Source organism: Mixophyes fleayi, chromosome 2, assembly GCF_038048845.1.
Source record: "Mixophyes fleayi isolate aMixFle1 chromosome 2, aMixFle1.hap1, whole genome shotgun sequence".
Lineage (NCBI taxonomy): Eukaryota > Metazoa > Chordata > Amphibia > Anura > Limnodynastidae > Mixophyes > Mixophyes fleayi.
The window spans coordinates 22,629,813-22,657,644 of NC_134403.1; the positions used below are offsets into that span (position 1 = coordinate 22,629,813).

A 27,832-nucleotide genomic window follows, 5' to 3' on the forward strand; every position below is an offset into this window, starting at 1 on the left:
TGGATAAGTAGAACAGCCTCCCATCGGAGGTGGTAGAGGCTAATAAAGTAGAGTAATTTAAACATGCTTGGGATAGACATAAGGATATCCTTACAAAGAGCTAACGATCAAATAGGGTTTGAGGTTACCATAGGTTCAAAATTGGGCAGACTAGATGGGCCAAGCGGTTTTTATCTGCCGTCAAATTCTATGTTTCTATAACAGCGTAAACTTTTGCTACAAAAAAACAGAAAATATTCCACTGACTTTTTAAAACTAGCATTACCAATAACTCCATGAAGGAAGACCCGATCGGCCTAGGCAACAATGGAATGTAACGTTCTGCCAAGAGTATAATTGCCTATCCTCTTGGAATGTCCGGGAGACTCCTGGATTATTGCCAGACACGGGAAGCAGACAATACCCCCTGACGTCCAATCACCAGCTTATGAAATGGGCAGGGACATGTCGTAATGGTGAAAATCGCGCCATATAATCCAGGAACCTGGGTGATGAGAGGCGCGATGATGCGATTGGTGGCATCATACATTCTCTCCCGCTCCCTTGGTGGCACAAGTGACATCATCAAGCCCCGCACAAGGACACTTCTCAAACCTTCTGCCGGACAAGAGTTACTGTGCTGGGACTTTAAAAACGTAATTACATTGGCATATCTCTGTCCGTACAAATAAAATATCTTACGGTAATAAAGTAAAAAAAAACAACCACAAAAAACAATTGTAATACGGTTGGAGAAAACACACTAATCAACCCATGTATGAGTCAAAATACACATACGGAACATATTCACGGAAGCACAGCCAAGTCTGGCTCTACAAGATCGCAGTTTGGGAATATTCTGAACATGAGAACTATTAGTTAATGTAGGCGTCGGAAACAAAACATGACATTTACGACGCATTACTTCACTGTCACTGAATTAAGCATCATTATCTAGCAATTACAGAACAAACAACTTATTTTGAAAAGGGCACTTATCAATAAGACTACGGTGTAGTCACCCCCATCACAAATGACAGAAGGTGAGTGAGTCACACACCAGACTGCACATTATGAAATGACATTCCTAATGATCAGGAAGTAGTATGACCTGGATGTTTGAGGGATTTAACAATCTCTGTGCAAACTGTTGCATCAGCTCTCTGTGGTCGGCTTTGTTTTATTAGCTAGACCTATGAATATGGGTGTATTGAAATAGGGCCTGATTTATTAAGCTACGTATCTGACAAATTTGATCGTATGGTACCCAAAATCACTCTGCGCATGCCCAGAACTGAACCATATGCAGCCCTGTCCGCTCAGTCTTCATAAACAAAGGACAATTACTGCAGCCTACGATATCGGGGAGCAAATGGGCTGGGGACGGGCATTTTGCAGTAGTCTATGTACAGTAAGGGTGTGCCAAACTCACGTGCATGCAGACATGTCCGAATCTAGCGATGGGCATGTCAAAAGTTACTTGCATTTCTGCCGTATCTCTTGCTCCAGTTACAGGACTAGTCTAAGTCCTGATCAGTAGTGATGACAGTCTTGTAGGCATGCTATAACATGTGTTTGCAATCAGAAGCAACTGTAAAAATGTATTTTATGCTCTGTAGACACTGAGAACATAATAATAAATGTTTTTCATGGAGAATTTTGTTGTTGTTGTAAAGTACCCTATTTTAAAGAGGAAAAAATTGCAAGTGGCCCAGTGACCCAGTCCAAAGTAGCCCACTATGGAACCTGCCTGGGGTGAAGATGCCCCCCTGCCCCCCAGCCCATCCTGACCCTGACTATAAATTGTATATTCAACAATTCCGTTTATATTAGACTGTATGTGCACTGAAATGCATTTTATGTACAGTAGATATTAATAACGTCCCGATAAATGTATTTCATGGAGTTCATGGTGTTCTGCTGTCAATTTATATTGCACATATGTATTGTTCTTATCCTGCTGTGTATTGTGTCTGTCTGAATACAGCAAGTGCTGTACATGCAGATTCTATCTGTCATTTTGTAGACTGCAGTAACTGAATGAAAGCTAGTATCTGATTGGTTGCCATAGGCAACACCTCCACTCTTTCAAACACGCAGATTAGTAAATATACCCCTTGGAATGGTGAGGAACTGAGCACACAACAGTGGAAAACTGAAAACGAGAAGGGTGAGATTTTCTACAAAAAGACCCAAAGAGAATTGTTGACAAAAAAAAAGAAACTACCAAAAATTGCCCAAAAAATTACTTTGATAAAAAAAGTTATTGAATTAAGAAGGTAAAGAATAAATAACATTATTACATCACTATATAGAAGTCACAATGGTATATATACTGGCTAAAAATACTTTAATAATATAACACCGGTACTAAATTCAATAACATTTCTTTTTCCAAATTGATCTCAAAACAGTCATTTCTCCATCGACAGTAATAGCTGCATTTACATCAAAGATTTGTAATGGGTTGTGTCTGCAAATTATTTCCAAGAAAAGTGGTTGAAAAGACACATCAGTACTTTTTCAATAGGTTGAAAATGAGTAAATTGTAACTAAGGACTTGACTGATAGGGTTTTCAGATGAGAATGATAAAGTGGAGGAGATATCTCCAACGTGCTTTACAATATACGTGGAAAAACAGGCAAATAGCAGCTCTTTGCCAAGACTGAGATTATAACCAAACATCACTTTGATCCTTTATAAATAGTCCCCAAGGACTTCATTGGAATAAAAAGACAGACAGACCTCAGCTTAAAAACATTATTTACAGCGTGGTTCTTGGAAACAACAAACAATCGACTGCGTTGTAGCACGAGGGAGTCACGCCAAGGGCTCAGAGTGTGAAATGAACACATTATTACAGCAGAAATGATGTACTGAGTGCCCCATACACAGAACATTAATAAGCTAATGGTGCAAAATGTTCCAGATAATCACTGTTCGTTTGCAATCAATGAGATCTCAGCTCATTGCTATAAAGAGTTCAGAATGTACAGTACTGATGTTAGTCTCTACTTCACTTCATTTTCAGAACACGAAACAGAAAATATGTCATATAATTATTAGCACCTCTGTTCATTTTCTGCAGTTTGCACATTGGAAATACAAATGAATAATCAGTTAAAGCTGTGTACAGTGTATATTGCATTCAAAATGTTAGGAGAGGAGACAACGTAATACGAATCAATCACAGAGCCCCATAGCAAACAATTTTTTGGAAGGTGATGCACGTGGATGGCGTTAATTATGTATCTGTCACCTATCTAATTAACGCTCATTGATAAAATTCCTGGCCCCCTCCCCCCCTGTTCCTTATATTAAGAGAATGTTCTGCCTGCTTAGTCCTGAAATACTCTGTGTAACTATCTCCTGTCTGGCTTGGGGTACATAGATCTGTACATGGTAGAAGGGGTCGGGGTGCAGTAAATCGCGTCCTTTTGGCCCCATCCCCGTGATGTAGTCATCATTTTGTTTTGCGGGGGAGGGGCCAAAATGACGCAAATCGCGTTATTTTGGCTACCAATTTGCAGGATGCGGGAGACTTGCCTGCTCTCCCAGGAGTCTGGGAGACCTACCTAAATTCAGGAGTCTCCCGGACGTTCTAGGAGAGTGGGAAAGTATGCTCTTCTGTGATGACAATCACTGCTCTGTGCGAATCCTATCACACATCTCTTACAGCTTGCAATCACCACGGTGATAATGTCGGGGCGGAAGTTATCTCCGCAGAGTTACAACTCAGCAGGACTCAAAATATTGCCTTATGTTGTCTTGACAGCTGTCCATCAAGCCTATGGGTGTGGCTCACAAGCCAGCCCTTGTTAGATGTAAGCCCCTATACCTGGGAGGTGAGTGCATCTGATTTTAACTGCATTTTAAAGCATATATGTAGTGTAGGGCCTGCATATAATGGGTGCTCTGGACGCTGGGATGCAGGCTTAAATGTTTTGATAAAAATATGAACCAATATAAAAAAGCATAAAAAAGGATTATCTTTGCACCTGGGCAAATTCATATTGAATTGGAGAGGGGAGAAACTTAAATATGCATGTCCTAGATCAATTTTAAATTTCAGCGTGCAAATAAAGCTATCAAGTATGTGTGTCCTAGATGAAAAAACTGCCAGTATTTAATTTATATGCAAAATAATAAACTAATTTGCACCCCTTGCGTTGTAACAAGGTTTATCCCGGAGAACATTTACTCCTTTTTTTTTTCCTTACTTTCCGTAATGAGTCTGAGTTTTTATTTTATGTTAAGTATCATACATGGTTGGTTATTGTAAGGGGGAAGAAGGCATCCACACTATGCACTTTATACTTATCTGACAATAAAGCAGGAAGGAGCCGAGTGGAAAACTCAGAAGTCCGCTTGTTGCCCATTACTAAGGTATATACCAGGGGCAAACGCAGGATTGGTAGAGCGGGGTTTCCACACCACGTCGCCAGTGGGTGTGACCAACATGCATGGGGGCGTGGCTATAATATTAGACAGTGCTTGGCTGCTCTCCAACTCTTCCTATCCCCATAATATACATGGGCAATGCTGCGTGCACTACTGCTAGGTGCACGCAGCTCTCCCTTTTCAAGCAGAGCTGTGTGAAGCGGGGGCAAGGTCCAGCCACCTCAATTATACAGTGCCCCAGGTTTGGAAGGGGGTTTCCAGGCACTTTAACCCCCTCCCCCCCCCTTCAGTTTCATCATCATCATCATCATCATTTATTTATATAGCGCCACTGATTCTGCAGCGCTGTACAGAGAACTCACTCACATCAGTCCCTGCCCCATTGGAGCTTACAGTCTAAATTCCCTAACACACACACACACAGACACAGACACAGACAGACAGAGAGGGAGAGACTAGGGTCAATTTTGATAGCAGCCAATTAACCTACCAGTATGTTTTTGGGTTGTGGGAGGAAACCGGAGCACCCGGAGGAAACCCACGCAAACACGGGGAGAACATACAAACTCCACACAGATAAGGCCAAGGATGGGAATTGAACTCATGACCCCAGTGCTGTGAGGCAGAAGTGCTAACCACTACGCCACCGTGCTGCCCGATTTGCCTATGTATACTATGGTATCATATAGAAATTGCTGTTATTAGAAACATTGTATGTTTAAGATTTTTAATTTAAACTAAAATATTCTTTATATAGACTAATGCTAAAAAAAACACGTAAACAACATCTATTTGTCATATATATTTTCAATGCATTATCCCATCTGCTACACCTGGGAATACTTTTTACCCAGAATACCAAGGGGCACATTTAAAAAAAAAAAAAAGATTTACAACTGTAAAAAAAAAAAGGTACTGAGCCAATAAGGAAATGACTTTTATTTTTTACATTGTGCTACAAAATTACAGCTAGAATCTGATTGCTATGGGTTACAGCACATGTTATTACCTGTGCACCAGTTACAAGGTCTCCTTTGGTCTAAGTGATGGAGGCAGAAGAGAGTGTTAATTCCCAGTCGGCATTGTACTGATGCCGCTGAATTCCCTATATGTTTGTTTCTATAATTAACTCATCAATTAAGCAAATAGCAATAGAAAAACAAATTAAAAATGTATAAAAATCAAATTAAAATAGAATATGCAGCGTAAGCAAACAGAAAACACAGTGTCATTCAGATATTCCTGGGGGAAACGTACAGTTATCTGCCACTGGGATGAGACGCTTTCTAGGTCAGCTTATTGCTGCTCTAGAAAATCAATAAGACCTTCACAGATCTTGCAGTATAAAGCAGAAAAAATATAATAATACGTATACAGATATATTCCACAAACAAAAGGGTTATTATGTTCTTATATAAGCAGTAGTTGCCAATTTGATTTCCTGAATATAGGCATGAATGCATTTGGAAAGTAAAGACTCAATTATACAAAAGTAATTTTATGATTTAGTTACTATGATACCATTATTGCAGAATAAACAGATTACTTAATGCTGTGGTCCTGTCACTGTTTTATATTAATGAAAAGGGTGGTGGCGGGGGGGGGGGGAAGGGAGGAGGAACGGAAAGGTCTGAATAGAAGGTCGATAAAACAAACAAACAAAAAGGTTGATTTTTATCAGCCTAGAGAAAAATCAGACAGGATCTTACACTCAATCTCTGGACTAGATTTACTAAGCTGCGGGTTTGAAAAAGTGGGGATGTTGCCTATAGCAACCAATCAGATTCTTGCTGTCATTTTGTAGAAGGTACTAAATAAATGAAAGCTAGAATCTGATTGGTTGCTATAGGCAACATCTCCACTTTTTCAAACCCGCAGTTTAGTAAATCTAGCCCTCTGTATTCAACGCAAGATGGATCATTTCCTGAACATTCTATAGAATTCTTCCTGAGAAGTATTGTAAGTGAAGACTCTTTTTGTCGGGTGTGGCGGAGTTTTGGTAAAATGATTACAAAGGAAGTGAGAAAAAGATACCAGCGGTTGAAAATTTAGCTTTATATCGGAATACCCCAAAATATAACAATGTAATAAAATACTTGGGGCCTGATTCATCTTTGGACATAAGTCCGCTACGTGCTGTATCTTGTGTGTAATTGCTCTATTCAGTGACGTGAATTTGGGCATTTTAGAGTGGGGGCGGGGCTATGGTGACATCGCCACACCTTCCCCCTCCACAAGGATCCGGGAGATTGCCTACTCGAAATTCGGGAGCCTCCAGGGAGAGTAGGCAAGTACGCATTCAGGAGCAAACACAAGATTTGTAGAGGGGGTTTCCACACCACGCCACCAGTGGGCGTGACCAGCATGCATGGGGGCGTGGCTATAATTTTAGACAGTGCTTGGCTGCTCTCCAACTCTTCCTATCCCTATAATATACATGGGCTATGCTGTGTGCACTACTGTTAGGTTCCCTTTTCAGCAGAGCGGTGTGAAGCGGGTGCAGGGTCCAGTCACCTCAATTGTACAGTGCCCCAGGCTTGGAGGGGGGTTTCCAGGCACTAGGAAACCCTCCCACGGTTTGCCTATGGCATTACATCCAATTACTGTCCAAACGCAAATGACACTTCCGGCTGCCTAAGACTTGAAGAGCGGGACAGGGGGAGGGAACGGACGGAAGAACGTAGGCAATGTACAGTGAGGGCGTGCTGTGGTCCAACGCACGCGCATTTGCCAGATTCAATCTTTGGGCCTCTCTAAGGTTTTTAGCCGTATCCCTTGCAGCTGCACCAGGCAGGTGTCAGTGCCGACTGACATGTATGCATGCCACAACATGTTTTTGCAAGTAGGAGAAACTTTAAAAATGCATTTTATGTATAATAGGGATTAAGAACATCCCGCTTTATGCACTTCATGTAAAACAAATATTTTTATTAATAATTATAGTACTAGGAGGTGATAATGTATTTAATTATTTTTTTTCCATTCGTTCTGATAGAACTTTATATTTTAGGCATGGTCTGATCTGTCTGCCTACGACAAGTAACGTGTCGCCAGAGCGTACTTATACCCGTATTCAAACGGAAACGTTTCCTGAGATTCTTTTGTACTTGAATACGGACGCAGGTGCGCGCCATTCCGCATTTAAAAAAGGGTTCACTTTGCATTCGTAGATGAATCAGGCCCCAAGTGTGCAGGGAAAGGAGGTTTCCACGGTGACAGTATTCATATCATACATAGAATGAAAGCAAAAATATACTAACACCAAAAAACTAAAAGTTCCAATCTATATTTATCTTGTCCGACTGGTGTCTGTATAGGTCAAACAAACAAGTGTTTGATAGAACGGGTCGGCACTCTGCCCCCTGTTGACCACAAATGGTACTGCAGATTTATGATCAACTCTCCAGTCATTTAATACAGATCTGACCAGTTATATGTAAGTACAGCCCAGTCACTTACCTTCCGGCTGGTATTGTGCTACAATCGTCACAGTCTGACCGGCACCTTTCAGTGCAGCTGCAGCTTGTTCATGGGAAGCCCCTCGGAGGTCAATGCCATTAACCTTTAAAATAGAAACCAAAACAAACATGTAAGAAGTGTGCAGAAGATAATGCGTTAAAGTTGCACTTAAAATACAAATAACTAGGCGAATCAATAATAATTCCACCAAAAGTGATTTTTGTTGTTGTATTTGTCTAACAGATTCAAATCAAAATGTAAGATTCAATTTTTTTCCTCAGTTACATCTTTAGTTCATTGTTGTACTATTTCTACATTAGAAAGCAGCTCATTCATTAAAATATAGTCACTGACTGGAAAACCGGTTATAAGAATGTCTTTAAGCTTTACCAGCAGGACATGTTTTCTGGATATCCCCACAGCGACACAGGTGGTGCTAATGATTTCTCCTGCGCTCCGTGGGGAGATCAGCAAAACATGATACTGTTAGTGAGAAAGGTTGATCGACAACATGGCTCATACTTGCCAACTCTCCCTGAATGTCAGGGAGACTCCGTGAGGTGATCTCCCTCACTCCCTGAAGAGTCTGGCATTCTCCCTGATGCTGAGCCAGTACAAGACGTGGTTGGCTTCGCCATCTGTGGCATGATGACACAATTCAGAAATTGTGTCCTATGTCCATGTATTGATGCCTACAGAGGTGGCCATTTTCATGGAGACCAAGATTTAATCATAGACTGACAGGTAAGACAACATGACTTCAGTAATGGAGACAGAAATGTAAAAGACACTTCAGTCTCTAGAGATTTATTAGCTGCTTTTCTATAACGCATAGCTGCCTACTCTCCCGGAATGTCCGGGAGACTCTTGCATTTCTTGGAGACCTCTTGGTTCTTGCCCTCGCAATAGAAAAGTGATGGGGGGCAGGTATTAATGGCGTAAATATAACATCATCTTGGTGCGATTCTTCAAGCCCCGCCCCACCTCCCCCAGGATCTCCCTGAAGCCAACGAGGAAAAGTTGGCAAGTATGACATGGCTGTCAGGGCTCTCTAAGACACATATTTATTATTATCAGTTATTTATATAGTACTGGCTTATTTATGCAGCGCTTTACAGAGAATATTTAATCATTCACATTAGTCCCTGTCCCAGAGGAGCTTACAATCTATATTCCCTACCACACACATAAACAGGATAATTTTGTCAGAAGCCAATTCACTCACCAGTATGGGAGAAAACCCACACAAACACAGGGAGAACGTACAAACTCCACACAAATAGGGCCCTGGTTGGAATCAAACCTATGACCCTAACACTGTGAGGTAGCAATGCTGACCACTGTTCCACAGGGTAACTCATATTGCTCATGCTATAAACAAATATGCTGGTACTGGCAGTTACATTTCAAAGTCCCAGTGTGATAAATATTGGTACAGGGATTTTAAACAAGGATGGGCAGAAGATTAGTAATGAAAGAGGTGATACCAACAGAGGATCTGCTAATGGCTGCCAAGGAACTGGATCACCCAACTCCAGTAGGAGGTGGGGACGTCCACCCTCGGCTCCTTTCACTGGGTGGGTGAGGCTTGCAGTGTGGTGCTGTCATGTCAGTAGCGGGGCTTCATGTGGAGGTATCGCAGGAATATTAAAATCACTGGATGAGTGATATTATGTCTCATTCAGTTTTTTATGCGCCCCCCCTGACCGTCAACACTCAACAGAATATGTCTCCCCCGTGTGTTGCTTTCTGCTTTCTTGAGGGCTAATATTCTGTCTCACAGCAAAACTCGATTTGAATCATTTATTATTTTCTACAGATGCCTTCAGTGAGGTTTGAAACCATAAGGAGGGTAATGGCAGAAAACTATAAACACACTTTCCAATACTTAGAATTCCCAAAGCAGGACAAAATAAGCCCCATCCCCAATTCTGCCCAAACTCTACCCATAAATGGGCTAATTTGGATAAAACCCCACCCACTTTTGTGGCCGGCCAAAATCGGTACAGTTCGGAGGTATGTGCAAAGCTGGGCTTACTGTGACATTTAATGAGATAAGACAATATAATTTACTCTCCTCTACAATATATCAAAATATCGAAATCATTTTGAGTGTTAACTTCCACGTTACCCAGTTCCTGACCACTACTATATACAGGGCCACCTTAACAACAGTATGGGCCCCCAGGCACAGCAGTGCACCGGGGCCCCAATATATAAATATATAAGTTAAAAAAAAAAAAAAGGATATATATATATATATATATATATATATATATATATATATATATACCCAACTTACACGATCCATACAATTTCAACTATAAAAGTAAAGACCCGACAGGAGTGAGCCGGATCGTCACCAGGTGACCGCAAAAGGTAAGTTTCTTTTTCTTTTTTTTTTCTTCTTTACAGGATTTTTTACAGCAGCAGACCTGCCAGGGCCCCCTTTCCCCCTGGGCCACCTGGCACCTGCCCATTGTGCCCAATGGGAAAGACGGCCCTGAATATATATATATATATATATACTGTCTCTCTCTCTCTCTCTCTCTCTCTCTGTATATATATATATATGTATATATATATATATATATATATATATATATATATATACAATACTGTACAAAAGTTTTAGGCAGGTGTGGATAAAATGCTGCAAAGTAAGAATGCTTTCAAAAATAAAAGTAAAAGTGTTAATAGTTTATTTTTATCAATTAACAAAATGCAAAGTGAATGAACAGAAGAGAGATCTAAGTCAAATCCTCAATGCATTAATTCTTCTAGGTACACTTGCACACAGTTTTTGAATGAACTCATCAGGGGGGTTGTTCCAAACATCTTGGAGAAGTAACCACAGATCTTCTGTGGGTGTAGGCTTGCTCAAATCCTTCTTGAAACCTGACCGATAATCATAAGGAACTGGCTCTTAATGAATGGATAGGCTGTGTGCTCATGAATGTAAGATCAGGCTACAAAAGCAGTCTCAAGTAAAAAAAATTGTCTCAGCTGAGTCTAAGTGACAGATCCACCGTACGTGTTGGGGGTCATGACTTTTATTCTGAACAGGTGTAGAATATATATGTTTTCCCCGTGTCTGTGTTGGCTTCCTCCGGGTGCTCCGGTTTCCTCCCACAGTGTAAACAAAAAAACCATACTGGTAGGTTATTTGACTTTTGACAGAACAGTGAGTGTGTATTAGGGAATTTAGATTGCAAGCTTCAATGGGGCAGAGACTGATGTGAATGATTATCTACTCTCTGTACAGTGCTGTGAAGTATGATTGGCGCTATATAAATTAAAGAAAATAATAAACTCATTAAAGGATAGTTCCACCTTTCAGTGAAAATTCCTCCACACTTAAGGAATACCTAAAGTAATTGGGCTTCCACAAAGAAGGGAGAGAATTTGTACAGACTGAGCCCTCTGTATGCAGCTCCTGTTATCACGCAGCTTACGGCGTAATAATGACTGGTGTAATCACCCTGTAACACGTGCATACATGTTAATGACTGAGCAGAGGGATAATAACTGGAATAATGCTTATTTAAGCAGACGACTCTGTTTTGTTGCCCAGTGCGAATGAAGCAAACTGAGTTTCTTGGTCTGCGGAGGCTGCTGACTCCGTCCTGATTGCCGTCTACTACTCCAAAGTTAAACTGACAGAGCGGAAACACATTCTGATCATTTTGGCAGCAGTTTGTTGTTACGGGCAGATAATCACTACCCAATCTCCAGTTATCTCCCTGCCAACCAAGCTGAGATTACACAGGCGTTGGGCATATATTGGGTGAGACGCTGCTGCAATACTGCTCTTATATCCACAGTTCTCCAAGTCTCTGTCACTATACTCTCGTGACGTGTGCACGATAATAATAGATAAACTAAATATTTTCTAGTCTCATAATTCTACAAATGCAACCTTGTGTGCTTGTTGTAAAGCCAGAGCTATAACGCAGTCTAACATAGGTCATGGTGAACATAAAGGACCTAATTTAGAGTCGGACGCAAAGTCCGTTTTAGGCGCATCTAGCAAAAAAACACTACCACGCATGTGCAGAGAGCACCAAATCCGCCTGCATCTTGGACGCAATTAACACTTGTGACCGCTTGCGACTCACTCCCAGAGAATGGGAGGAACACGGATTTGTGAAGGCGTGACCATGTAAATACATCCTAGTCGCAGTGAGGCGCAGACGCAACACACGTCAAAACAGGGCTAAAGCTGTGCGGCAGGAATTAGGTGGTGCAAGCGTTAGCTAGCTGCAGGAACTGCTTGCAGCTTGATAGGGTATTAACAGTGGGACGCAACTGGGGTTGCTTGCCACTCGCAATACCCTACCAAGCTGCGGCACACTTCCACTCCCACACTTCGTAGAGGGACTTTGCATCCGACTCTAAATAAGTTCCAAACTCTGCAATAACTGAGGCCAGTCACTCCACCGCCTACAGACAGGTGGCGCTGTCTGCTGGGGCCTTTACTTGACCATGGCAGGGGCAACAAACTGATGTTGAAGACTGGAAACAAATGGAATAAAATGGACTTGTAGAACTGACAATTTAGTTTATTGGTAAATAAATACTATGTATATATAGTAAGGGTCATTTACGAACCGTCACATATCCTAGAATGCAGCCTCGTTCTGGCTTTTGGTGCTGCACCTTTAAACATTCAGCCTATTAACCCTTTAGAGGATTTAGAGTTCATTAACTTTACCATCTCAATTTTTCTCCTGAAATGCTTCTCGGTTTAACATTAATTATCACTTGATCATAACAGTGAGGGGACATGGGGCTGTCTATATTACATACAGCAAGATAGTACATTTGCAAAAAGATATTTCCTATGTACATAAATGCCAACTATCCCTAATTTCCGTTGATAGTACCAGGCTCTAAAGATATGTCCCTATTTTCCAATATTGACTAGAGATGTTCACTGACCCCGTGTTTTGGTTTAGGATCTGTATTTACTTCGTGCTTTGGTTTTGGTTTTGGCAAAACTGCCCCCGTGTTTTGGTTTTGGATCTGTACTTTAGAAAAATTGCTAAAATATGCTAAAATCACATAAGTTTGCTCTTTTTGTGTTCCTACATTATTATTAACCTTAATAACACAAATTTCCAGTCAATTTTGACCACCTCACAGCTCACAATATTATTTTCATACACTTTTGGCCAAATACTGCAGCGACCTGGCTGGATGGTAAGCGACAGAGCAACAACACAAACACACGGCAGTTCCTAGCACATCTAGGAAACATTGGCACACAGCAGTGGCAGAAAAGAAAAGTGATGCAAGATGGAATTATCCATGGGACCTCCCACCCACCCATGTGTTAAAAAGGTTTAACAAACTCACACAGAAACAGGAGGGGTAGCAGGTACAGTTTAACAAACCAAGCATTTCAGTGACAAGGAGTGCCACTTTTGTGGCTGAAGTGCTTGGTTTGTTTGGGCCCCCACAAAACAAGCTAACAATGGGCTTAAGGCAGCTAAGCTAACAGTGCAGTTAATGAACTGTAAGACTGCAGCAAGAGGCAGGGAAGAGCAATGGCATAAACACACAGCAGTTTATAGCACATCAAGGAAACATTGCCAGTGCCACACAGTAGTGTCAGGAATGAAAAGTGGTGCAAGATGGAATTGTTCTTGGGCCCTCCCATCAACCCTTATGTTGGATCGTAAAAAGGATATACACAGTTTAACAAACAAAGCACTTCAGCTACAAGGAGTGCCACTTTTGTGGCTGACGTGCTTGGTTTGTTTGGGCCCCCCACAAAACAAGCTAACAATAGGTTTAAGACACGTAAGCTAACAGTGCTGTCAATGAACTCTAAAGTGGCAAAATGTTGTTGTCATCATCCTCAGCCTCATCCTCACCCTCATCAGTGTGTATATCATTCTCCCACAATATTAATTCATCCACGCTGGAATCCACCATTACAGAAGTCTCTGTACTGTAATTGCCGATAAAGGCCTTCCTCATGGAATTTGTAGTTCATTTTGATGAACATCATTTTTGCCTCATTTTTAGGAAGTAGCCTCCTACACTGATCACTAACAAGGTTCCTGGCTGTGCTGAAAACTCTTTCTGAGTACACACTGGAGGGTGGGGAGCTTAGGAATTGCCAAGCGAGTTTGTACATGGGTCTCCAAATTGCCTTTTTTTCCTCCCAGTATGTAAAGGGACTGTCTGACATGTCTGTTTCTATGCTGTCATTAAAGTAATCTTCAACCATTCTTTGGATGTTGATAGTAGGATCATGTGGAGTTACGGCAGAGGTGTCACAGTTTTTGGGCAATTCTTTTAGACAGACCAGATGTCAAAATGTTCTGCTGACTCATCTGCATCATCCCTGGGTCTCTTGGAAAATATTAGGTTTTTTTTGTAGCAGCAGTAGCCTGAGAAACTGAAGGAGGAGACGCTGTCCTGTAACGTAATACTTGAGCTGTCAACTTACTCACCAGGAGCTCATTGCATCCCTTGAGATCTGGGACAGATGTAAATAAAGAGAAAACATAGCTCTTAAACCTACTATGTCACTGGGGACTGCCAAGAACACTGCTACCCCTCCTCTTTCTGTTTTAGCTATGACACTGGCCAACTGCACTGGAGACTACCAAGAATGCTGCTACCACTTCTGTGTCTGTCTGTGAAATGGTGCCCTCCATGAAGGGCGATACTTATAGAATCCAAAACTCGCAAGATCAGGCGACGCAACAATGACGTTTTGCCTCATTTTCAGTTCCTAGGGCGCGCAAAAGTCCTGAGCTGGCTCGGTCAGACAGTCCAAGGGCTTTACATGATATCAGTTTGTAGTATCTCATTTAATGTCTTGCCAGAAAGATGAGTAGCAAATAAATATTTTTATTATATATCTGGAAGACCTTTGCCCGGGTCCTGGGAGCTCCTAATTGTCACGGTTAAATACAGGAATACAGCTAGGAGCCACGAATATGGTGAAAACACTCTATGTTTATTTGCAGAGATGTACAAATAGCAGCCAATCATGAGTTAGTAGTAAATACCAGATGCAGAGCTGATGCAGGAAGCAGGAGGTAATATGAATTTGCAGAAACCACCAGGTACACAGCTAATGCAGGGAAGCAGGATGTATGGACAGATCCCAAGCAGCAGGTAACCAGAAGCATATCAGAAGGCAGGAACAACAAGAAACAACAGGATGACAACAGTAACCAGCAGTATATGCTGGGATTGACAGGTTTAAGAAGGGACACACCCAGGTGTAAGGAATAATTACAGGTCAAAAAATCTAACAAGACTTATTTGAAAATGAGTTTCTGTATTTGACATAAGGGTGGCACTTAATTTCTTATTGCAGATAAAGGCCAGCGCTAGAGGTTTCTTTTTTTGTTTAACTTTGATTTCTGGGGCTTTTGCCTCTTATTCTAGCCTCCCAACCTATATCTGTTAGAGTTATTTTCTTGTGTTTCTCTTTCCCTTTATAAAGGCTTCACTTAGCGCCAGTTGTGTTTTAATTTCTTGATAAACATTTTTATGGCGCCCATCCGTCTGAGCCAAGCCATCTGCAGCTGTCTCCATGCCTACAGGTCCAATTTTATTTGGGCAAAAAGAGGAAAATTTTCCTTATATAAAACCTAAATATTTTCCTAGATCTCCAACTGAAATCACCATTTGTGAACGGAATTATTATAATTTATTTTATAACCTGATAAAGCGGAATCTGAGTCTAAAGTCTCAGACGTGTGGAGGAGAGAGCATAAGCTAAATGTCTTTTTAAAATAAGTATATAATTATATTTCCTTCCTCCATCACCTATAACCTTAATGTCCAGATTTGACCTGATTATATTTTCTAAGGGCTGTACAGTTAATGCAAAAAATGAGGGGAGATACAGGGCAACCTTGTCTGGTGACATTGCCGATATGAATGATACTTGATGTCATTCCATTAAATTGAACTTTGGCAGGGTGGTTTGAATAGGACTAATTGCAAGATTAATTTCTCTTTATCTGCAAGTTGGATGCACTTCTTACCATGTGTTCTTATATTCTGGGCTTGATACATTAATATGCACCTGCTTAGCAACCAAGGGTCAGGGTGAACTATTTTAGAATGTTGACAAACTCAATCTTTCAAAAACAGAATTAATAATATTCCCACAATAGAAGCTTTCTTCCTGACATTTCTATTTCTGTTGATAACTTGACCATAAATCCCACCACGCAAGCTCGCTGGCTAGGTGTGATCCTTGACTCACAACTATCCTTTGTTCCCCACATCAACTCTATATTTACATCCAGAGCCGCCAAGAGGAATTTGGGGCCCCGGTACAACAACTTTATTGGCCCCCTCCACACACAGCAGGAGAAGGGATGTTCGTCTCTGAGCAGTGTCAGCCCCGCAGAAGGGGGCTTGGCCCCATATTGATGGGGGTGTGACCAACATGGGCTGTGGCTGCGCCTCTTCACACATGACATTATGGGGGGAATTGAATTCAGAAATTTCTACCGTAATTGCAGACAATGTGTGCGCCACATCACCGGCATTTGAATTGTGTAGACGCTACTGTAACTCAATTTATTTATGCTATTTGAGATATAAAACGTTTTTTTTTTATTTTATTGCATGCCCTATTTTAAGTGCTGCTCGGTTTTTAGTATTATAATGTTTATAACCTACTGCTGGTCACATGATTCAGTCGCTGACTAAAGGTCTCTGGAGTTGGCTTTCACCTATGGAGGAGGTACATCTGAAAACAAAAACATAATATATAATCCGTAATAACCAAACTAAACTAAACTGTGTTCAATATATTCAATAGCCCTGCAATGTTGAACGCATTTTGATGCTGTTAGTCAAAAAATTAAAGTAAGCAAATGGACATGTCCACGCACTTCAAGACCAGCGTTGGCATCAATTCCAGTGTTGCCTGCAGCATTCAGAAACGTTAAATGTTTGTTACCAACACAATGGATTGCTATGGGAAAGCCCATTTAATGCCTGCCAAAGACTTCAGCAAGTAACTGTAACTACGCGTTTCACCTGTGTCATTACTGACTAATCGAGGAGCAGTGAGAGAGCACATGAACGTGGCTTTACTATCTCAGGCAGTAGAGGAACATCTAGAGCGCCAACTCTTCCTCTCCAGCCTTATAGTGACTGCTACAAAGAGAAGGAGGCATTGATAGGATATAGCATAATGGGTACCATAGACTGAGATGATATGTTCAAGACTAGGAAGGGACAGCCGGGTGTTAATATCTCTATTAATTAATATTGCCAAATGTTGCAATAATGAAATCTCATTGCAGCACTGGAATATTCGTTCAAAGCAACAGCATTAGTGACATCACCAGGAAAATCCACAGGTCAGCGGACAAGGGTCCTTGATTCGGATGACTCAGTCACCTATCCCATACAAGCCATTACTATAAGATCCAGTTTTGCATTTGAACTATTATTAATACCAATAGTCGGAGACCTATTACAGCATATGACTCCTAACGGTTAACAAACCATGTTTCCCTTCCTCCCAGCTTTAGATCTTGTCAACGGGCATGACCATGTTAGGGGTGTACCTAGTGTGATAGAAGCGTTCTGCTCTGGAAGTTAGTGGGAGATATCCCCCGGGAGTTGGGACAAATGTACTGACACCTGAATAGCAACACATTTCCCTAAAACTGGAGACTATTCCATCTGAATTAAGACAGTTGTCTCTATAAACTCCCAATTCACTGTCAAGAGCTCCATCACACCGATAACAAAATCAGTTATCGCCGGCATGTGCGCAGAGGCAGCTGTCCTGGCATTAGGTAAAGGTTAACTTACAGCTTTGCCGGGCCAGTCTTCGCAGGTGTGTGCAGGTGTGATCCGGAAAAAATCTAAAACTTAAAATACAGCCTAAAAATAGTTTGAATTTATTTTAATTTCATTTTATTTTAAATATTAAATAGGTTTTAAACTGTTTTACTCACCAAAAGGGTTCTTTACCCGTTGATAAATATTCCCCTTTAAAGTTTATGTGTTTGGTATTCCTGTTTTAAGGAGATCCAGGAAAATATGTGTCCTTGTATTTTTCAAGGAACGTTTTGAATATGTACAAGCGTTTCTCCCAACTGTGGAGGTTTGTCAAGATTGTGGACAGTGACAGGCGTCCCATTGCCTGTCAGTCTATTGGAACTGTGTGTTGGCTGCCTTGACAGTTCCAGGTGTTTTACTTGGCTTATTACCACTGTGAGGGCTGAACTAATGCGCTGCTGGGATTGGTCGATTGTGTTTTTATTAGGCTGTCAGCACCATTCACTGATTGCATGTAATAAAGTTAGCGTGTTCTGTAGCATATCATTGTCTGCATGCTATTAAACAAGCTAGTTTCTGACTATTCTTGAATGCCATCTGCCTCGATCTCTGCTTGTTACAAGTTATTATGTCTGCCGTCCGCACTGACCTCAGCTTGTTACTATTTATCATGTCTGCCGCCCGCACTGACCACAGCCTGTTACATTTAATCCTGTCTGCCGCTTGTACTAACCTCAGCTTGTTACTATTTTTCATGTCTGCTGCCCGCACTGACCACAGCCTGTTACATTTAATCCTGTCTGCTGCTTGTACTGACCTCAGCTTGTTACTATTTATCATGTCTGCCGCCCGCACTGACCACAGCCTGTTACATTTAATCCTGTATGCTGCTCGTACTAACCTCAGCTTGTTACTATTTTTCATGTCTGCTGCCCGCACTGACCACAGCCTGTTACATTTAATCCTGTCTGCTGCTTGTACTAACCTCAGCTTGTTACTATTTATCATGTCTGCCGTCCGCACTGACCACAGCCTGTTACCTTTAATCCTGTCTGCTGCTCATACTGACCTCAGCTTGTTACTATTTATCATGTCTGCCGCCCACACTGATCGCAGCTTGTTACCTTTAATCCTGTCTGCTGCTCGTGCTGACCTCAGCTTGTTACTATTTATCATGTCAGCCGCCCGCACTGACCACAGCCTGTTACCTTTAATCCTGTCTGCTGCTCATACTGCCCTCAGCTTGTTACTATTTATCATGTCAGCCGCCCGCACTGACCACAGCCTGTTACCTTTAATCCTGTCTGCTGCTCATACTGCCCTCAGCTTGTTAATATTTATCATGTCTGCCGCCCGCACTGACCGCAGCCTGTTACCTTCAATCCTGTCTGCTGCTCATACTGACCTCAGCTTGTTACTATTTATCATGTCTGCCGCCCGCACTGACCACAGCCTGTTACATTTAATCCTGTCTGTTGCTCATACTGACCTCAGCTTGTTACTATTTATCATGTCTGCCGCCCGCACTGATCGCAGCTTGTTACCTTTAATCCTGTCTGCTGCTCGTACTGACCTCAGCTTGTTACTATTTATCATGTCTGCCGCCCGCACTGATCGCAGCTTGTTACCTTTAATCCTGTCTGCTGCTCGTACTGACCTCAGCTTGTTACTATTTATCATGTCTGCCGCCCGCACTGACCACAGCCTGTTACCTTTAATCCTGTCTGCTGCTCATACTGACCTCAGCTTGTTACTATTTATCATGTCTCCCGCCCGCACTGATTGCAGCTTGTTACCTTTAATCCTGTCTGCTGCTCGTACTGACCTCAGCTTGTTACTATTTATCATGTCAGCCACCCGCACTGACCACAGCCTGTTACCTTTAATCCTGTCTGCTGCTCATACTGCCCTCAGCTTGTTACTATTTATCATGTCTCCCGCCCGCACTGATTGCAGCTTGTTACCTTTAATCCTGTCTGCTGCTCGTACTGACCTCAGCTTGTTACTATTTATCATGTCAGCCGCCCGCACTGACCACAGCCTGTTACCTTTAATCCTGTCTGCTGCTCATACTGACCTCAGCTTGTTATTATTTATCATGTCTGCCACCCGCACTGACTGCAGCTTGTTACCTTCAATCCTGTCTGCTGCTCATACTGACCTCAGCTTGTTACTATTTATCATGTCTGCCGCCCGCACTGATCGCAGCCTGTTACCTTTAATCCTGTCTGCTGCTTGTACTGACCTCAGCTTGTTACTATTTATCATGTCAGCCGCCCGCACTGACCACAGCCTGTTACCTTTAATCCTGTCTGCTGCTCATACTGACCTCAGCTTGTTACTATTTATTATGTCAGCCGCCCGCACTGACCACAGCCTGTTACCTTCAATCCTGTCTGCTGCTCATACTGACCTCAGCTTGTTACTATTTATCATGTCTGTCGCCCACACTGACCACAGCCTGTTACCTTTAATCCTGTCTGCTGTTCGTACTGACCTCAGCTTGTTACTATTTATCATGTCAGCCACCCGCACTGACCACAGCCTGTTACCTTTAATCCTGTCTGCTGCTCGTACTGACCTCAGCTTGTTACTATTTATCATGTCTGCCGCCCGCACTGATCGCAGCCTGTTACCTTTAATCCTGTCTGCTGCTCATACTGACCTCAGCTTGTTACTATTTATCATGTCTGTCGCCCGCACTGACTTTTGGTATTTACTGGTTATCTTGTCGAACTCCCGTATTGACCTCTTACCATTTATGGCTGCTTGTCTAGTCTCTTATATTCTCTGTTTGCATCCATCCATGCATAAACCTATACTATTGCACACAAGATTTGGGAGTAACTTGGGTACTGGTGAGAACAAAGCGCTTTATGGGATATAGGGGATGCTATAGGTGAAGACCTCACAGGGATCTATCGTATTACTGGGATGCCGGTGACAAACATTACACAGTTGCAGCGGGAGAGCCATCATCTGCAGGCCCTGAAATGGGTGGGTCTTATGGGAAAGTGGGTGTGGTTGTACAGACTAGGGCTTATTTTTATGTGAATTGGGGGCATAATTTTCATGGATCATGGTCTGGGTTTACTTTGACCAGATTTTCTCTGGATAAATGTTGGTCGGTAATAGTAATCATGGGAAGAAGTGTTCTTTTATGTTGGTTATTATTTTTGACTGTTTTTCCCTAGCTGTAAAGTAAAAACCTATCTATTCAAATGTAAAAATAAAAAGCAATACATATATAAACATATAATACATTAAAATGACACATTACAAATACCAAAGGTTGAAATGTAATGCCTGCATAAGATACATACTTACATGCCTAACATTAAAGTGTTTTTGTATTACTTATTCAGTATTGTATATTTATTATTTTATAGAGCACATTGTTAAGACTCGCTTGAAGTCCTTCGGGATCGCTTTAAATGGTACCTCTCTGCAATCCAGTCCAAAAGAAGCTTTTCCTCAATTAAAAGACACGCACAGACTTCTCACATCCATGAGACAGGATTGATTCTTCTATTGTACAGCAATAAAATCCTAGTTTTGCCTTTCACTACATTGTCTCTTAATCTAATGAAGCGGAGATTAGCATCCTCAGTGAGAACACAGAGAAGCATGGTAGAAGGGGGAATTTCTGAAATTGGCCCTGATGCCAAACTGCAGAAAAAAGACCCAATTGCAAGTATACGTAAAACTGCAAGATACACTATATGGACAAAGGTATTTGGCCCCACCTGTTAATTATTGAATTGAGATGTTTCAATCAGACCTGTTGCCAGGGGTGTATAAAATCCAGCACCTAGCCATGTAGTCTGCATCTGCAAACATTTGTGATACAAAATGCATCATTCTGAAGAGCTCAGTGACTTTAAGCGTGGTACTGTGATAGGATGCCACCTTTGCAATAAGACAGTTTGTGACATTTCATCCCTGCTGGATACTCCACAGTTAACTGTAAGTGATATTATTAGATAGTGGAAGCGTTTAGGAACAACAGCAACTCAGCCACGAAGTAGAAGACCGCATTAAATCACAGAGCGGGGTCAACGACTGCTAAGGCGCATTGGATCGTAAAACTCGCCAACGCTTTTTTGATTCTATTGCTGAAGAGTTCTGAACTTCCACGGGCATTAATGTAATCACAAAACTGTGTGGCGGAAGCTTAATGGAATGGGTTTTCATGGGCGAGCAGCTGCATGTAGACCTCACATCACCAAGACCAATGCCAAGCATTGGATGGAGTGGTGTAAAGCACACCGACACTGGACTATGGAGTAGTGGAAACGTGTTCTGTGGAGTGACGAGTCATGCTTCTCTGTTTGGTAGTCAGATGGGTGAACCCTGGTTTGGCGGATGCCGGGAGAACATTACCTGTCTGACTGCATTATGCCAACTGTGAAGTTTAGCAGAGGAGGGATAAAGGTATGGGGCTGTTTTTCAGGGTTTGGGCTAGGCCCCTTATCTCCAGTGAAGGGCAGTCTTAATGCTTCAGAATACCAAGTCATTTAGGACAATGCTATGCTTCCAATTTTGTGGCAACAGTTTGGGGAAGGCCCTTTTCTATTCCAACATGACTATGCCTCAGTGCACAAAGCAAGGACTACAAAGACATGGTTTGATCAGTTCGGTGTGGAAGAACTTGACTGGCCCGCACAGAGCCCTGACCTCAGCTTCATCAAACACATTTGGAATAGAGATTGCAATCCAGGCCTTCTCGTCCAACATCAGTGCCTGACCTCATAAATGCTCTACAGAATGAATGGGCACAGATTCCCACAGAAACATTCCAACATCTTGTGGAGCCTTCCAAGAAGAGTGGAAGATGTTATCGTTGCAAAAGGGCGACCAACTCCATATTAAAGTATATGTATTTGATACAATATCATTACAGTCCCTGTTGGCGTAATGGCCAAGCGTCTGAATACTTTTGTCCATATAGTGTATGAGCAAGTCTGCACCAGTACCATATGCGTCCAGCTTACTCAAGGTATACGGCACATACACTAATACCCATATTTATAAGGACATGTGCGCAAGAAACATATTCAGTGTTAGGTATCAATAAAGCTTCAAAAAGATCTGTTATATGATAGAAACAACTCCCCGCCTCGCGTACATGAAAAAAAGAATCCTTAAATACGCAGACAAAAGCATAATAAATGCAACGAAGAAACCGCTAGCTGAGCATTCACAAGTGGTTAATCACAAGCGGTTCGCTATGCTGCATTCATCACCACCATCTGCTAATTGCACCTGTCCATGACCACACACAAAAAATACAGTTCGGACAGACGTATATGTTTCTGTGTCTTGGTCGTTTGTACATTTGAACCTTGAATTCTAAAACTTCCGTGCTACATTCCCTACTTCATCGGAAAGGGAGTCTTCAGAATTGTAGCCCTCTCCTGGGTGTACAAAGTTTTGATGCCTTCATGACCATATTGACAGGATAAGGAGCAAGTTGTATGGAACTATGGAAGTCTCTGCATATATATTCGTATATAGACTGTGGTTCAATAAAAGCCAAACTTTAATAATAATTTTTTTTTGAAAAAAATATCCACGTAGTTACTTTTTTATTTTAAGGACTTCCAGTTTTTATTTCCTGCCCATAAAAGCAGACGATATAATGATAGAAAACAAAAATGAAAAAGTTGTAATTTCCATAGAAATGCCTTTTAGTAAAGAAGATTTACATATGATAAACAATTTAGGCAATCCAAGAATTACAGAAGCCGTCAATATCCACAAGAGTTTACAGAAACGCATCGGACCAAAAGCGGATTAGAAAAATTGCTTAGAAAAATTAGGGTAACAGCTTCAGTCGACCCCATCATTGTTAGTGGCAGACGAAGGTTATCACGCACCGAAGAAAACGTCGCCCTTGTCAGAGATCTTATACTGAGTCAAGAGTACGCTCGGAATACTCATAGACCAACACGTCAAATATCCAGAGAAAGCGGAATTCATCTGTCCAGTGTTGTCCGAATAGTTCATAAAGATCCTCAAATCAAGTGCCTTAAGAAGAAGCAAGCACAGGAAGTGCCAGAAGCTAATCGACTGTCACGTTCGAACAGATCAAGAGAACTGTTAAGAAAATATCCTCGTTATATGGTTGACGACCAAGTAACGCACAGAATGATCGCATGTACGTCACGCATGGCACTAAGAAAAGGCAGGTTGCTAGCAACAGACTGTTGCGTACGCTTACCCATTTCAGCAAGTCTGTTATGGCGTCCATTGCGGTTTCGACGTTTGGTCGTTCACATCTGGGGGTAAATGTATGAATCTCCGGATTCTTCATCTCCGGCGTGTTCAGCCTCTTCAGCGCTTAAATTTAAAGCGGCACTGCATTGTAAAGGGAAGTTTCCCTTTACAATGCAGCGCCGCTTTAAATTAGGCGCTGAAGAGGCTGAACACGCCGGAGATGAAGAATCCGGAGATTCATACATTTACCCCCTGGTCTTCATAGACCCTGGAGTAAAAATCAACGGCACCTATTATCGCGACGTTCTGCTGTCACAGCATCTACTACCTGTTATCAGAAATCTAGCACCAGAAGGGTAATTTGTTTTTCAACAGGACAGTGCCAGCTCACAGAGCCAGGGAAACCATTGAAATGCTAACAAGAGAGACACCAGACTTCATTCCTCCCACATTATGGCCTCCGAACAGTGCAGATGTGAATCCTGTCGATTATAAAGTGTGGAGCTCGATGCAAGAGAGAGAGAGTCTACCAGACAGCGATCCATGATATAAACCATCTGAAGCAACGTTTGTTAGAAGTGTGGACAGGTCTGGATCAGAGCATTACCAACGATGCTGTCGCCCAATGGCGGCTGCGCCTCCAGGCATGCGTGCAAGCAGAAGGAGGACATTTTGAACATCTTCTTTAATTAAATAATCAAACCATACTACTGAGAGTTTTTCCACAAAAAAATATTAGTGGGAAAATTTTAATATGATGTGATCAGGCATTAGAGATGTATGAAATAAACCATTTGGCTTACTTCTTATTGAACCACAGTTTATGTCGAACGTGCACTTTACTAAATGAAAACTGAAGACCTTCTTTGGCAAATCAAGTCTCATTTTAGGATATCTCTTTATTATATTTGTTGATAACCATAGATCCGGGTTGGAGGAAATGGTTCTTCTCCGTCAACAACCGGCTTTGGGTTCGGAGTCTTGAACTTTCCGTCCATTATTCTGCAATCCATTGGTGAAGTTTTAAAGAATTTAGAATCGCCTGAACTTCCATCTCAATGGTAATAAAATTATAAGAGCTGTCAACAATTACCATTAAGACAACTGAAAGCTATTTCTTTTAGTTGTAGGACTTGGAACCACTTCCAGGTGGCACCTGTCTCCGAAGCACCGATGCAACGCGGGAAGTAAGTCGCCTTCATATATCTATCACTGATATCTCACCGCGTATCCTCCGTAAGCTCCAGCATTACATTTCAGGTACCTCCAGATGGCTTGGCAAGTCTCCTTCACAATCTCACAAATTGCCATCTTTCCAAGGAGAAAGTGAAAATGCAGAGAAGCAACACATTCTGCAATCACCAGATACTTAAATTGACATAAAAAATATACATGTCTGTAATATTTCTATCACCAAAGATTTGCATAACTCCTTTCAAAAAAAAACCACTCTTCTTATATATAAGATACACTGATTATTCCTGTGGTTGCCGTTCCATACTGGACACAAGGCAGGGTAAGAGGGGCTTACACAAGCTGCCACCACTGGACTCCTTTCCGGCATCCAGTACCAGGTTTCTTCTGGGTCACTGACGCTGCAAGCGTATCTCGTTGCTGATGTACCTGGCTGGTAACTCCGGACCTCTTACTATGGATCAGGGATGCTGTGGATGGATCCCCCCTGGCCTATCACACTAACCAGGGCTGCTGGGTAGCAGGCAGGCGATGGTACTGGAAGCGCTTGGGTCCAAACCGCAGACTCAGCCAGAGAACGGATTAGATTTTAGGGTCTAATCTGTAGATAACAGGAAAACAGCAATACTTAAGATGATTCCAAGCAGGTCTTTGAATCAGGATGGTTTATTTGCTCACGCACACTGGTGGAAGGTTCCAGTGTGATCAGGTCAGATGACAATTCAGAAGAACACTAACATGCTCACAGAGCTCCTCTTTTGTACCGTTCAGAAATAGTCTATTTTTAGAAACAGGATATACTCTATTGACACAACCATGAATTTACATGTATTTCAAGGCTAACAAAATTTACACTTATCTATGAAATTCACTCTGGCAAAAGGACACACAGTAACGACCCTCTGCTGGGCCTTTGGCCAGAGCAGGCCTGACACTTCATCACAAAACTTCCTTAGCACTTTCTGCTATCAGACTTCAAACATATACCTTAGACATGAATGCATTTCCTCTCACTAAGATATGCCAAAGGGTTTCAAAACAAAGACTTATTGTATCAGATATATACATCAGAAATAGGCATTTCCTATATAAAGGTTAAACAGAGACAAATTTCTCCCGTGGTCTCAGAAATAACGACTTCCTATCTTACACTAAACAAGAATAAGTGCAAATGCAATTACATAAATAAGTGCCCTGCGCTATTCGCTTTAAATAAATTTTTACCCAAAGTTATTTAATAGTGATCCAGTCACACATACTTACCCACTTTTGAATACAGCTGTCCGCGAGGGGGTCCGTCGAAGGGGCATGGCCAAGCGTGGTGCACCGTTTTGGCCATGTTTAGCCCCGCCTCCACCCATCTATAACAACAGAGACAGCTGGATCCAGGATTTTTGCCTGCTCTTTCGGGAGTCCGGGAGAACTCACAAAAAATCAGGAGTCTCCCGGACTTTCTAGGAGAGTAGGCAACTATGAGGTTACATCAAAACTGAAAAGGATTTACATTTCAATTAACCACAGCACCTAATCAGCAAATTCAACTTGGAAGTCAGTGTCATTACCTAACATTCCCTAACACAGCACACAGTGCACCCACTACACAGCACACAGTGCACCAACTACACAGCACACAGTGCATCCACTACACAGCACACAGTGCACCCACTACACAGCACACGGTGCATCCACTACACAGCACAGAGCACACAGTTCACCCACTACACAGCACACAGTGCACCTACTACACAGCACACAGTGCACCCACTACACAGCACAGAGCACACAGTGCATCCACTACACAGCACACAGTGCACCAACTACACAGCACACAGTGCATCCACTACACAGCACACAGTGCACCCACTACACAGCACACAGTGCATCCACTACACAGCACAGAGCACACCCACTACACAGCACACAGTGCACCTACTACACAGCACACAGTGCACCCACTACACAGCACAGAGCACACAGTGCACCCACTACACAGCACACAGTGCACCCACTACACAGCACACATTGCACACACTACACAGCACACAGTGCACTTACTACACAGCACACAGCACACAGTGCACCCACTACACAGCACAGAGCACACAGTGCACCCACTACACAGCACAGAACACACAGTGCACCCACTACACAGCACACAGTGCACCCACTACACAGCACACAGTGCACCCACTACACAGCACACAGCCCACAGTGCACCCACTACACAGCACACAGTGCACCCACTACACAGCACACAGTGCACCTACTACACAGCACACAGTGCACCTACTATACAGCACACAGTGCACCCACTACACAGCACAGAGCACACAGTGCATCCACTACACAGCACACAGTGCACCCACTACACAGCACACGGTGCATCCACTACACAGCACAGAGCACACAGTGCACCCACTACACAGCACCCAGTGCACCTACTACACAGCAGACAGTGCACCCACTACACAGCACACAGTGCACCCACTACACAGCACACAGTGCACCCACTACACAGCACACAGTGCACCTACTACCCAGCACACAATGAACCCACTACACAATGCAGAGCACACAGTGCACCCACTACACAGCACAAAGCACACAGTGCACCCACTACACAGCACACAGTGCACCCACTACACAGAACACAGTGCACCCACTACACAGCACACAGTGCACCTACTACACAGCACACAGTGCACCCACTACACAGCACACAGTGCACCCACTACACAGCACAGAACACACAGTGCACCCACTACACAGCACACAGTGCACCCACTACACAGCACA

The 27,832-nt window shown here is 42.4% G+C and overlaps 1 protein-coding gene across 9 annotated transcripts in view; it reads right to left on the minus strand.

Annotated features, from left to right (window-relative positions):
* DLG2 (discs large MAGUK scaffold protein 2) overlaps positions 1-27,832 on the minus strand; it is a 1,188,444-nt gene that overhangs the window by 315,234 nt on the left and 845,378 nt on the right. For all 9 annotated transcript variants that reach the window (XM_075198643.1, XM_075198642.1, XM_075198647.1 and 6 more), the window contains one exon: positions 7,841-7,943. In XM_075198643.1, the coding sequence (XP_075054744.1) occupies positions 7,841-7,943 (103 nt within the window). The remainder of the gene's footprint in view (positions 1-7,840; positions 7,944-27,832) is intronic.